The sequence below is a fragment of the Chelmon rostratus genome, chromosome 12, assembly GCF_017976325.1.
Source record: "Chelmon rostratus isolate fCheRos1 chromosome 12, fCheRos1.pri, whole genome shotgun sequence".
Taxonomy (NCBI): domain Eukaryota; kingdom Metazoa; phylum Chordata; class Actinopteri; order Chaetodontiformes; family Chaetodontidae; genus Chelmon; species Chelmon rostratus.
In genome coordinates this window covers 9,518,861-9,532,305 of record NC_055669.1, presented here as the reverse complement: position 1 = coordinate 9,532,305, position 13,445 = coordinate 9,518,861, and the positions used below count along the sequence as shown (strand labels likewise).

The window sequence follows — 13,445 nt, the reverse complement described above, 5'->3', positions numbered from 1 at the left end:
ATAAGATGTACTTTTGTTGTCGAACACAGCATCTTTTCTGCGGTGTTTCTTCTGTTGGTGTGGATATGCGTTACATTCGAAACAGCGGTATTAATTACCAGTTATACATTTCCGCAGATTTTTTTTTAAACGTTCAAAAGTTCAAAGAGGAAATGTTTTATAGGCTCATGCCAGTTGTGCCCACTCGCTGGCGCTACAACATCATGAGTTGTCATTTAGCGTTATATATATTCTATGGTAGAACCGGAAGTTGTGTTAGGTGTTGGGCTATCATTTAAGACAAAAGGCTTTTATTGTAAAAGCCGTAGCGGAAGTATATTGTACTCATGTTCGCTTACTTGACTCGGAGGTAGCTTTATAGTTAAGCAAACACACAACGCTCAGAATCTATACATAATACTAGCGCAGGTTGTGCGGTACCAGTGAGAGCACTTGAACACACATTTGTGTCAATTCGGCTAACGACCTATAAACTTAGAAACGTGTTATGAGTATACGAGCATGTCGCGCATGCGCCCTGAACCTCCGTCCCCCCCCAGTTTGAGGTATGTTCCCTTGGATGAAAATCAGCAGCGGCTGCAAAGAGCGGAGGCAAAGTGCAATATCAAAGCGATTCATACGGACAAGACAACACGACAGCCTGGGGCCGTGGATCAGAGACGGCCTGAAATCGGACATTATGCAGTCGTTCCTGTCAGCTTCGTGAACGAGGCGGGTCGTTTCATGTGGAAGACGCTCTCCCGTGTATTCTGGATGATCTCCCGCAGCCAGGTCCGCGTATTGAGATGATCTATTTTTGTGATGGCGAAGGGTCTGTTTCCACGGGCCTGGGTGAAAAAGTCTTTCTACTTCCAGGTAATGTCACTGTTCGATAAATGCTCTGTCAAGCGGATCAGCGTCAGATGCTGCGGGTTTAGATTGACTGTGAGCCTGTGTAAAATGGGCTCGTCGTGGTGTCACATCAGATTGACAGCTGCCAGTAAACATGTACTTGCCCTTTCTGTCTGATATGCATTAATGGATCACCTGAGGAATGTGGGTGCTCGTAAAACATTAAGCTGACAATCTTTCTGCTGATATGGAGACGAGCTGAGCAGAGTGAAGGCCCACCACTGTGAGTGTGTGTAACATGTGAGGACCGATCACCCGGGGCCACAAGGGAATCTCTGTTTGGATCATTTCATTTCACTTCGTTTTAAGTTTTCCTCTCCTCACATTTAAACTGAAGACTTTTACTTACAGTTGTTTGATCACCCCCCATTATATCATAGTCTGTTTGGTTGCATGATAAGGCTGGACCTTCTGATTTGGGTACCAGTGGCCTGCTGCCAACATCTACCTCCAGTACAGTAAAGACCTTATGCAAGAGGAAGAGACTACAGGTTTGCTTTTGTTAGAGGGAAGTCAAAAAATCTGCAGGAGATTTGTTCTCGTTGTTACTAAACATATTGCAATGCACAAATACAGCCAGTTTATCACAACTTTGGGCACAGACTACAATCTGAAAGCTGAGACATGGGGTCAAGGGTGTGAAACATGTTGATAGAGCTGACTGTGTCCGGCTTCAGTCAATGTAATGACACCAGCCAAACTTTGGCTGGATAACTGAATAAGACCAGAAACAATTATGGTAGGCTGCATTTCATCCTATACCTGTTAGATAGTTTCGATCCCACACACAATGTTGTTTGTGTATGTTTGAGTGTGTAGGGGTTCCTGTCCCACACCCCTGCACACTCAAACATACACATACAACATCGTGTGCAGCATTGGTTTCTTTTAATCTTGAGTAGAACAAAGTGTGCTTACGTTTTTGGCCACAGTGGTCTTGTAATGCGTTTGTGTACTGCACTGTGTCATTTGTCAGGGTTCGCACTGTTCCTGTTTTGGTACAGTTTGTTTGTGTAAGGAGAGGGATGATTTTGGAAAGTACATTCAGTTCTGGTATGATATTTTCACAAATTTGTGCATTTTGTAGCATGCTGAGTTTGCTTTCAAAGCAATTAGTACCTTTTATATTTAGGTAAAATGTCAACACATCAACATAATGCAACGTCTGGCTGATACCAAATCTAAAAACAGTCCTACTGGTGGACTCGCTGGTTTGTGGCAACACACCAAAATGTGTGCTTGTTACCCTGGTGTGTTACAGGATGTGGTGTCTGGTTTGCACCAAGGTGCTCAGAGCGGTTCCAAGAAGCAAGTTTACAGGGTTATCTGGAGTAAAACCAAACAGCCCACGTCCCAGGTCTGAGAGGGTTCCAGGTTTTAGCTCTACCAAAGTCATCCAGTTAACTCTGTAAGCATGTTTCTTGGAGTGAAACCCCATCACATCCCAGTACTGGTCTACACCATCTGAACATCTGAACCTCCACTTGGCTAAAATGGGACAAATGGCTTTTGAGTTTCAAAGCTTTTTTGAAGTACCCAAGTTCAAAGAGCCACGTGAAAGCCAGATTCAGATTGTTGGGACTCTTTGATTACCAGCATTGCAGTTCTTTGCCGTGTTTGGGACTTGCTGTTCATGATAGGAATGCAGTGATTAGTCTGTAAAGATTTTTTCCACTCTGGGATGGTATCAGCCGTGCTAATGTGGTCGGCTGTGGCAGTGATATCTCGACTGTTGACAGGAAGACACAAACTGATGAGGACGGCCAGCTCTGTTCTGAGGAGTTCTGTGGACTCCATAGTGGAAGTGGGAGAGACAGGGACGATGCCCAACACCTTCAAATCCCTCCATGAGACACTGAGGACAGCTCCAGGCTGCTCCTTCCACAGTACATGAAGATGTGATAGTGCAGGTCTCTGTCCCTGCTGTAGAGACTGGACTGTAAGAAGTCAGTGCTTCATGAGGGTTAACTGTCAGTAACTGAATCTAACCACTGACAGCTGGTAACCCTACAGTCTGCACCACAGGCTTTTTGTACTACGTGACTTTGCAGTTTGAACAGTTTTCCTGCCTGTACTACACATTATCAGCTTCCTTTCTCATCAGTATTTGTAGTATCTGCTGCCACCTCAACTGTATTATACTACTATATGTTTTAAGGACATATTGTGTCTTCTCATTTTGGTGGATTCGTTTTCTTACTTTAATTATTTCCACTCTTCTTCTGCATGTGGAATATTAGTATTGTTTTTAGTTTACTGAACTTTTGTCTCTCAGTTCAGCATCTGGGTCCATTTACATTTGCAGATCAGTTTTATAGTTTTTCATAGTAGACTTGCTACCATACATTTACTGCATTCTACATTCTCTATAATACCTCATGCTTTGTATTATACATACTATTTAGTTCCTTTATTCACAATTGAATTGACTGTATGGGATCAGTTTTATTTGTCTTATGTTATCTTAGCTAAGACAAACACTGCATATTAGAGTCCAAGGATGAGGAGACACTGTTTAGGATAACAGGGAAGGAGCGAAGGATAAAACTCTTCGCTGCGCGGGTTTCACTTCTGTAAATTAGAGGCTACATCATGTGTTCGCACAGAGACATTTAGACGCACCACCAGACAGACAACGACCGCACACATGACTCTTTTATCCCACCATATTGCCTTTGTGTGTTTAATGCACGTAACATTCACGTGTCCATCGCCTACATGCCTGCCGATGGAGTCCGATCTGTTCGTGGTGTGTAGTTGCTTTGCACTTCCATGATACCCCCTGTTCCCTCCCTGGAGGCCCACTATCTGTTTGTTCATCTCTGCTCTGCAGGGGAGACGTCTCTACATGATGCTGCTGTTAGTGCACCAAAGGGAATGGGAGCCAGGAAGATTATGGTTGTCCTGTATGCTGCCTTTGCTTTTCTGTGAAGTCTTTATCTCATCTTGGGGCTTTGTTGCATATTTTGTTGCGAACAGATTCCATGAAAAAGCCCTGGACTTCATTAGGGTTTTTATCATGTTCAACACCCACAAAGAAGTCATACGCCTTAATCTTAAAAGAATCAGAATTTATGACAGTAATTAAACCGGCTGTGTGTACATGAATGTGGATCTGATGCTTTCATTTCTGCTGCAGTTTGTATGGACATGAAACAGGAAGATCTTCCGTCCAGATCAGAGCTGTTTACCAAGTATAATAATCACAGTACTTCAAAGATAAAAAAGGCTTGTGTTTGGTCCCTGTTCACTGGGTGCATATTTTGTTGGGATTTGGAAACCGTGCTGGAGCTGAAATGAGAGGAACAGCATGCTGCCAAAATACACACAACATAAGCTGTTCCTGCCATGTGATCAGAGTGAGAATCAAAATCACTTTATCCTCCCAAGTGCAGTTACAGTCTTTGGAGAAAGAACGAACTGCAGAAGTCACATACTGTGGCTTACATAGCAAATTTGACCCAAATTCCTTTTTACTGCTCCACTGCGCCCTCCAACAACTTACTTTTCTCCATGTTTTTTGACTTGTTGGCATTGCAGTAGTCACTTACCGCTAAAATGATGATTTGATCAACTGATTCATCAGTCTATTCCAAGAAAAACAGACACATTCGTTGTGCACTTTCAGAATTTCAAAAGTTACTTTTCCATTTTATGACACAAGTGGAAGACTCAAATCTTCAGATGTTTTTTTGCCACTGTAGACTAAATGCCTGTTAAGTTAATTAAAAAGTCGTACTCATGTTTATACCATTCTTTTCAATTCAATTCATTCTGGTGTTCAGAATATCACCTATACAACTTTTTTCCTTAAGACATGAAGAAATCACAGAAACAACAGGACCTCTGTTCAAAGGTGCATCCTGTGACACTGACAAAACAAGTTATAACCAGAATGGCACGCTGGAACAACTGGATCTGCAACCCCCGAACCAGTTTCCAGCATACAGAGCTATTGCTGGCGACTAATCAGCCAGACAGTACCTTGTTATGGGACACCCCCATGCTGTCACCATGGTAACCTATTATGTGATCAGGTCTGATTAAGGAGTGCAAATGTCTTGCTGGTATTAACACCCTTTCGGTACACTGTATAGCATGTTGATACAAGCAGGACACACATCAGTCTGGATTAGATTAATAATTCATTTTTATTTAACAACAGCATGAATGAACGTTGTCATGATCGTGCAGTGGGGTGAACAGATTCTGTGTCGATTGTTGGACTCATGTGTTCTTTCTCGATCGGAGTGTCGTGTATTTCCAGGATCCGGATCAATGTTAAGAGTTTCTGTTTGTGCTCGTAGGCTCGGATCTCCTTTGTGCGGGTGAAGTACCTGTTCCTTACATGGCTGACTGTGCTGGTGGGGAGCTGGGTGCTCTATGTGCAATACTCCGCCTACACAGAGCTGTGCAGAGGACACGAGTGCAAGAACGCCATTGTGAGTGCTGGCTTTCCTCGTTCATTTCATTTATTTGTTTGGACCCTGTTGTTTTGAATGATTCTTGTAATCAATTTTTACTTTGTAAATTGCTGTTGCATGAGGAACACATGGCCTATGGATATATCAAGATATGATCTGATTTCTGTGTGTTCTGAAAAGTAAAATTCCTGCTTTGTTCTGATCATCAGAACGTATGAACACAAATGCATGACTACGATGATCAAGAAGCTTAAGATTTAATCTTGTTTCTCTGCATTTTCTCCTAGTGTGATAAATACAGGAGGGGGATCATCGATGGCTCTGCCTGCAGCAGCCTGTGCGACAAAGAAACACTCTACATGAGCAGATGTCTGTCCACACTCCCTAACAACCAGGCAGGAAACAAAGTTTACTTTCTGTTGAACGTGTAGCTCGGCTTCTCGCAGTGTTCAGCTTGTGAAGTGTTTGTCTGGCCATTCTGTTCGGCAGGTGTACACAGGAAGCTGGGGAGACCGTGATGGGATCATCCGCTGTAAGCTGGGGGAGGTTGTGCACTACGAGCTGGGCGAGGAGCCGGAGCCACGGAGAGAAACCCCTGTGTTCGACAAGCCCACCAGAGGCACATCGGTGGAGAAGTTCAGAGAGATGGTCTTTAATCACCTCAAGGTAAAGGACTTGAGTCAGAGAGGTTCACACGGACTTCAGCCTGAAACAACCTCCTTTAAGCACCTGTCCCTTTCTTTCCACCAGTCCAAGCTCGGAGAGCAGGCTAACCTCGCCAGCCTTGTCAGCCAGATCCTCTCTGTCGCCGACGGCAACAAAGATGGACGGGTGTCCCTGCCAGAAGCCCGCTCTACATGGGCCCTCCTGCAGATGGACGAGGTATAATAAGCCCCTGAATGAGAAAATTGAGATCAGTTCTGATCAGTTATCTGTGGCACAAACTGTTGTTGCTTGCAAACATGAAATTACTTGACCGTGAGACAGAGTTGTGCTTTGTTTTTGAGGTGCTGCTGGGCCTGCTGCTCCAGGACCGTGGACACACTCCTCGCCTCCTCGGCTACTGCGGGGACCTGTACATGACGGAGCGAGTCCCCTATGGGCCCCTGTATGGTTTGTCTCTACCGTGGCCGCTGGTGTCCTGGGTGCCCAGCGGCTTGCAGCGCACTATGGACCAGTGGTTCACCCCCTCATGGCCTCGCAAAGCTAAGATCTCCATGGGCCTGCTGGAGCTGGTGGAGGACATCTTCCACGGCACCTACGGCAGCTTTCTGATCTGCGATCTCGCCGCAGCACACTTTGGTTACACTGACCGCCATGAACTCCGTCTGACTAACACCCGGGGCGTGGTTCCTGAGGACGAGTTCAGGCGCACTATGCGGGCGCTGAAGTGTGAGACGGATGCCGACTGCGTGTACGGGACGGACTGCCAGACGTCATGTGACGTGTCAGAGAAACGGTGCAAGGAGGAGCCGGTTCAGCCAAACTTGGCAAAGGCATGCAGTGCGCTGAAGGACTACCTCCTGCGTGGGGCGCCGTCAGGGCTGAGAGAGGAGCTGGAGAGGCAGTTGTACGCCTGTATGGCTCTGAAGGGTAATGCCAGACAGATGAACATGGAGCACTCGCTAATCCTCAACAACCTGAAAGCTCTGCTGTGGAGACAGATCTCACACACCAAGGACTCGTGACGAGGACAGTAAGTCATGCCAGTCGGTTCCTCACACGGAGCTGAATATTAAAGATGCTGTGATTTAGAGATAGCAAATTTAATGAAGCAATTTTTACCAGCTCTTAACACTAATCAGACCGGTCAGACTGAAGGAGACTCTACCTCCTCTATCCAAGCTTCAGAGGTCGGGGGCCTGGAACACACGTTCAAGGACTGTCAAATAAAAAATAAGATAAACTGAATGATGCATGTTGCCATCAGTCACACTTAAAACTGTTCATGCAGCCACATTGTATTGTATTGTATTGTCCACCATAGAGGAATGTTATGGAAACACTAATGGAAAGAACAGATTTTACACTAAGTCTCAAGAGCTGAGAGACTAAATTGCTGTTTTTACCACAACATCATGCTGATATGTCCGAGCTGACAAGGTTCATCAAAGAAGAGTTTGTTCTGTGTGGGAAGACGTTGCTGTTTTACGAAGCTCCAGTTTAAAGTGTAATGAAATTGCACTATTTTAAGCTCTGCTCCTTAATTTTATGTTAAAGGGCCAGTGTGCAGGATTTAGTGGCGCCAGCTGGCGAGGTTGCAGATTGCATCCAAGTGAATAGCCCTCACCTAACCTTTCCCCGTGGCAACCTCAAAAAACGTGAAAGGCGCTCTTTAGAGCCTATGTTTGGTTTGTCTGTTCAGTGCTACTGTGGAAACATGGCAGTGCAACATGGTGGACTCCGTGCAGGAGGACCCACTCTCTGTAGATATGAAGAGCTCATTGTATTTTTAGGTGATTATACACAACATAACTATGATTATTATGTTTCATTTCTGTCATTCTGCCAACAGATCTGTCTAAATCCCACACACTGGTCCTTTAAGGTTGCTACTTAGCACCGTTACATAGTCAGGGAGTGTACCTCTGAAGGATACGGCTGGTGATATTGTATATTTTCATTTCTAGCAAATCAAACGAAAAGACCAAAAAACTAGCTGTGTTGCAGTTTTATTCTGTTTGACATTCTTGTTGATTTTACTCTGCTGCCTGTAGCACTCTCAGCCTACTAAAGGCATAAATATTTAAAAAGAAATCTCAAAATTATACTTTCATTAAAAAAAAAAAAAAAACAGTTAAATAATTTCCAGCAGCCGGACACTTTTGTTTTTTCAAAGAACTTGCTCACACGGCAGTAAATGGTGCATTTGTTGGAGACAACTTTTAGCTGTGGATGAACAGGTTTGGTGCACTAGTTCGTATTTACAGTCAATTATGTCGAGTCGAAATAAACTACAGTGCCAATATTCATCATGATGGAGCATGTCGTCCAGTGCAGCCGTGTACAACTTTTTATATAATTTTTGGATCAATTGCACAGAGAAACTATATTGGTCTGGTGAGTTGAATTCATTGTTAAGTTGGGTCTTTTCAGGTGTATAGTTGACAATGGGAAAAACATAGCATATCATTTAACTTAACCTTCAACCATTGCAGATTGGTGACACCTTAAATGGGAAAAAAAAAATTAGAAATGAAAATGCTGTACAGGATCCAGAGACTTGGAGAATTAAGGAGCTTTAAAGCTCTATCTCATGGTAGCTTTTCCTTTGTCACTTATCTGCATGGTAAAATGAGGCAGTTCATTAGCTTCAGAGTGGATAATGTTTTAATTGTTGCTATTCCAGAGGTCATATACTGTTTGTCAGTGCACCTCACTCTGCTGGACTTCTCCACCTGTAACGCTAGTGACATCTTCAATGCTGCATCATTGTCACAAAGAGAAATATTAATGTATTTTATTTGGTCTGTGAATGTTATCTTCTTGCATTTCTCACTTAAAAGAGCATTTGTGGTAATGTGCTGTATCACATTGTTTTGGATCTTGTCTCAGTGCCATAGAGATCATGCAGAAATCCTTTGAATGTTCGACACCAGTGAAGGTGGGAGTCTTCTATCAAATCTTGTGGCCACATTTGAATGCTGTTCAAGACTATTTTTCCACGATCCCTCCCAGGCATCGTTGTTGTGAAGTTACTGTGACCGAGTCGACAACCTGACTTGTTTAACCACTTTAAATGCATTTCAGAGCAGACGTGTCCTGTAAAGCAGGTCAAGCTTGTGGTCAATGCTGCTGTTTGAATTTTGAAAAATGTAAAAAAAAAAAAAAAATGTTTACTTATTGAAGAGACCAGCATGATTTTGCACAATTAAACTACACACCACTTCACTGTAACTTGTAAAATCTGTTCACGTCTATTCTTTGCACTACGCTATCATCATGAGTCATTTATGTGGATTTAAGATTATAGCTGTAAATATCATATCATATCAATATCACAGGTACATACTAACACAAAACTCATTCAAGAAAGTAGTGACGCAGAGACTAAAGCTTGAGTTTGAAATAAATTTATTTGTCTGTGATGTGTGTTGTGTTGCAACAGGGTGTTGTGCTGAGCCCCTAACCGTCCCCTGCTTCTTGTTCTTGTGCTCGTAAGAAGCTGGCCTTTTTTTGGGCGATGCGGTCCTTCCTCTGTGCCAGAGATAACTTGGCGCGATTCCACCTGCCCGGAAAAGAGGGGACAACAACAGCTCCATTAACATTCAGCACAATGTTTGTCCGCTCAGCACTGGGATCTTCCCAGTATAGCTTTCAGTGCTTAGAAAGCTTAGAAGCTTTCGTTAAATGAGGACAGTGTTATGGTTAGTGTTGAGTATCACTAACGTGACATGGGTACTTTTAAGGGTCACACTGATGCAATTTGGTCCCAAAAACCAGAAAATGCACCGTTGAGTTTTGTATAATGATACAGCATCACCTGTACTGCTTAGAGAAGGGGGGGGGGGGGGGGGGGGGGGGGGGACTTTTTTTCCCAAATCAAGATATAGAAAGCAGGAACTCACCTCTTCTTCTTGACGTCTTTTTTGGGTTTCTTTTCGTGTACAGGATTTGCTCTGATGCTGGCGTGTGCTTTTTTGTACATTTCTTCTACCTGAAAAGAACAACAACATGTATGTTAATGCACCACGTCTAGGCATTTTACTCTGAGCGTGATGGTTCGTCTTGCTTCTCTCAGCCCCGTCTTGAAAGGACAGTGAACATCAGCCAATGCAAATGAAGGACCAACTACATTTTGCTCAGCGTGCTTTGTATCATCATCAAGAAGCAGAGAACCAAACAAGCTATTTCGAAGCCTTTTCTTAGTCATTGTGGTTAGGGAAATGAGCTGTAATGAAGCTGCTGCAGTGGAGACATGACATTCCTTTGAGCACTGGGCTTTAGTGTATGAAACACGTAGGTCTAACCTTTACAGTGGCAATTATATTGAAAATACCAGTGTGTTAGAGTTAAACTAAATACAGCAACATTGATGTTTTGTTTTTTTTATATAAGGGTCCTTTAAACTCATGTGATCAAGATGTGTACTGAGCAGAACATATTAGTTCCAATATGAACTCTCTACTGCTCTCTGGTGGACAAAGTGAGTCATGTGATTGGCAAACGACAAAATACATGACGTACAGAAAAGCAGAGGGAATCGTTAGGATTTTTTTTCTTTTTTTGTTCATACTCTTAACAACCCCCCGCCCGCACTTTTTGACGGTGCAGCCAGAGAGAGAGAGGCAGGAAAGAAGGAAGATAATGGGGATAATATGCAGCAAAAGGCTCTGAGCCAGATTCAGACATGATGATTAGGACCCTTTATCAATAGTCTTAATGGCCATCAGGTAAACCATTACCCTCACTTCACATGGTTCACTGTCTCCACAGCAGCCTGTGTGTGTGTGTGTGTGTGTGTCCTTGGTCAAACCAGCATGTGTAACTATGACCAGCGATGCTTCACTGTCGCCTGCCATGTGCTGTCTACTTTCATGGTAAAGAGCCTTTGTCTTACTGTGTCTGGTGTGATTCCGTTCTTGATGAAGCGAGAGAACTGTTTCTTGTAGGCCTCCTCGTCCTCCTCCATCAGGTAAGACATGTAGTCGGCCACGTTCATGCCCATGATGTGTTTCCGATGCACCTCTGCGTTGAACTCTTTACTCTCTGCATCGTAACCGGGGAAGCGTTTCATACTAGAAACAATGAAGATCAGATATCGGGTTTAATGACACAGTCAGACTATCCAGTATTTCCACAAACATGCATTCTGGTTTCCTGTACTGATATCCACCCTTCTACAGTGCTCTGATAAACAGCAACGCTTTAATACTGACAGATGCTTGCTTTGGTTCGTCTTGCTTCTCTCAGCCCCGTCTTGAAAGGACAGTGAACATCAGCCAATGCAAATGAAGGACCAACTACATTTTGCTCAGCGTGCTTTGTATCATCATCAAGAAGCAGAGAACCAGCAACTGTGCAAAATTATGAACAACTTTATGTAAGAAAACTAATGTCCTCCTTCTTGAAAGGTGAAACATGAGTTTCATTAGTGTGACCACTGTAATGACTGGCCGATCAAAGTGCCACTCGTGCAACGCTACAAAAGCTGCAACTTGTTGAAATCATATCAGACTTAGGAAGTAAAACTCAAACACAATATTGAGTTTTCATCTGATCCCATTTGTGCACTTTGAATACTCGATTGAAGCTACACATCCAGCACAGAGGTGAAGTTGTGAAACACAACAAAATAACCTAAAAATAACAAACAGCAACCAGTGGGTGCAATACTAATGCTCATATCATACTGACCTGTGAGGAATGGCCAGGCCTCCGTCGACTGCTCCCTTCAGCGCTCCGAACACCTTGTTGCCTGTGGTGGTTCTGGCCAGGCCTGCATCCAGGTAACAAGTGAATGCGCCCGGCTGTCCGTCAATGCTCTCCACATTGAACTCATCTCCTGTCACCTCCACCTGGCCCTCGTACACCTGGTCCATGCCAAACTTGTGCAGCAGCTAAGAAGAGTAGGAGGGTGGAAGTTGCAAAAACACTCAAGTCTTTTCCAGCAGTAAACACACAATGATGCCTTTCCAGCTTTGCTGTAACTGTTTTTCAAATGCAGCGGTACAATAAATCAGACCATTGAATTGAAACTGCTTTTAGTGTGTGGCCTGCTGATATCTGGAACTTTCTGAGTGTGTGCTCTTACCCTGCGGGCCAGCAGCAGCCCGGTGCAGTAGGCCGCAGCATAGTTACTAAGGCCGACAGTGATGCCGTATTTGGGCAGCTCGTGAGAGTATGCGGCGCACACAATCTGGTCCCCTTCGATCTTTGCATAGGCAATCTGGACGAGACAGACAGAGAAAGGTGAGTCGGGGTATTTTCAACATGCTGCCACTTGAGTGTCGCCCTGTCACTGACCTGGCAGCACACGTCCCTGTTGGAGAACCTGACGATCATTCGGTACTTTGGCGTGTTGTACTTGTTCTTGTCCTGCACAACCAGGCGCTTGCGGGCAAAGAAGTCAGTTTTCCCCTCTGTAGAGTTTGCAAGAGACAATGATTAATGAAGCACTGTTTGAACAAGTTTAAAAGGGACTTAGTTTAATGGTCCATGCTCAGTATCAAGCCTGTGAAGCTGGTGTATAGAGAACATAGTCTTACCTCTCCTCCTCCTGAATTTGACTTCATATCTCTTGAAGTAGGCCTTGTTCTTCACCACTTTGACGAAACCCTGAGGGGAAAGGCAGAGTCAAGATGTTAAATTGCTAGCTGGAACAGAAAAGGCACCACACACTTACCACAAATGAATGTCAGCTGTTTTGCTTTGTTTCACAGCGTTGACAGTGTCATATAAAGATATTATCGTAAGTTAATAAACGCTCGGTGTGAGTGTCCTGCAATGCAGGTCAGCTGAGGTTTCATCAGCCATTGAAGCGCCACGCTGGAGCTCAGCGGTTCACCGGCCCAGTACGACCAAGCAGCCGCAAACATCCACCAACATCTAACTCTAAAACCGCTGGAAACACCTTTCTACCATTAAATAAATCTCTAAACACCAATGTTATCTGCGATGGATGTATATCGATATATTTTACTCACCATTTCAAAGGGATTTCCTACTCTTCTTCCTGGACTCACAATCTCTCTCTAGTGTCCGGAAGGCTGACTTTGCGAATTTTCTTTACCGGGACGTCTCATCAGCAGCAGCGCCCCCTGCTGCACCGGAGCACGACATGACACATGGTCAACAGGGGGCAGTAACGACACAGACACAGCAGGGGTTCACGCTTCTTCTGCAACAGTGATTTACTATTTCTTTTCCAGTGAAGGTATTAACAATATTAGGCACATTTTTATCTATCTTAATAAAATGCTCACACCAGTGGAAAGAAAAATGATGTGGCATAAGCTGTTCAGACATTGCCAAAATAAAGAAAATGTTGACAAAAATGTGTGTTGTCCTTTAGAGTTGCTGTATTTCTAGAGCTGAATTCTCTATTGATACCATTTACATTGTCTATTAATACATCGGCAATTATCTATTTATCCAAGAAATGCAGCTCAAAGTGCTCTACAAATTATT

General features: G+C 43.8%; 2 protein-coding genes across 2 annotated transcripts; one reads left to right on the top strand and one right to left on the bottom strand.

Annotated features, from left to right (window-relative positions):
• Positions 1-544: 544 nt before the first annotated feature.
• dipk1aa (divergent protein kinase domain 1Aa) lies at positions 545-9,201 on the top strand. The gene is made up of 6 exons (XM_041948471.1): positions 545-855; positions 5,199-5,333; positions 5,603-5,710; positions 5,805-5,981; positions 6,066-6,197; positions 6,323-9,201. Exons 1-6 carry the CDS (start codon positions 802-804, stop codon positions 7,001-7,003), a joined length of 1,287 nt encoding a protein of 428 aa, XP_041804405.1. The 5' UTR covers positions 545-801; the 3' UTR covers positions 7,004-9,201.
• Positions 9,202-9,372: 171 nt separating this feature from the next.
• rpl5a (ribosomal protein L5a) lies at positions 9,373-13,043 on the bottom strand. Its single transcript, XM_041948472.1, has 8 exons — positions 12,962-13,043; positions 12,524-12,593; positions 12,282-12,397; positions 12,070-12,204; positions 11,673-11,875; positions 10,876-11,053; positions 9,884-9,972; positions 9,373-9,543 (listed from the first exon to the last, which is right to left on the bottom strand). Exons 1-8 carry the CDS (start codon positions 12,962-12,964, stop codon positions 9,441-9,443), a joined length of 897 nt encoding a protein of 298 aa, XP_041804406.1. The 5' UTR covers positions 12,965-13,043; the 3' UTR covers positions 9,373-9,440.
• Between the last annotated feature and the right edge of the window lie 402 nt (positions 13,044-13,445).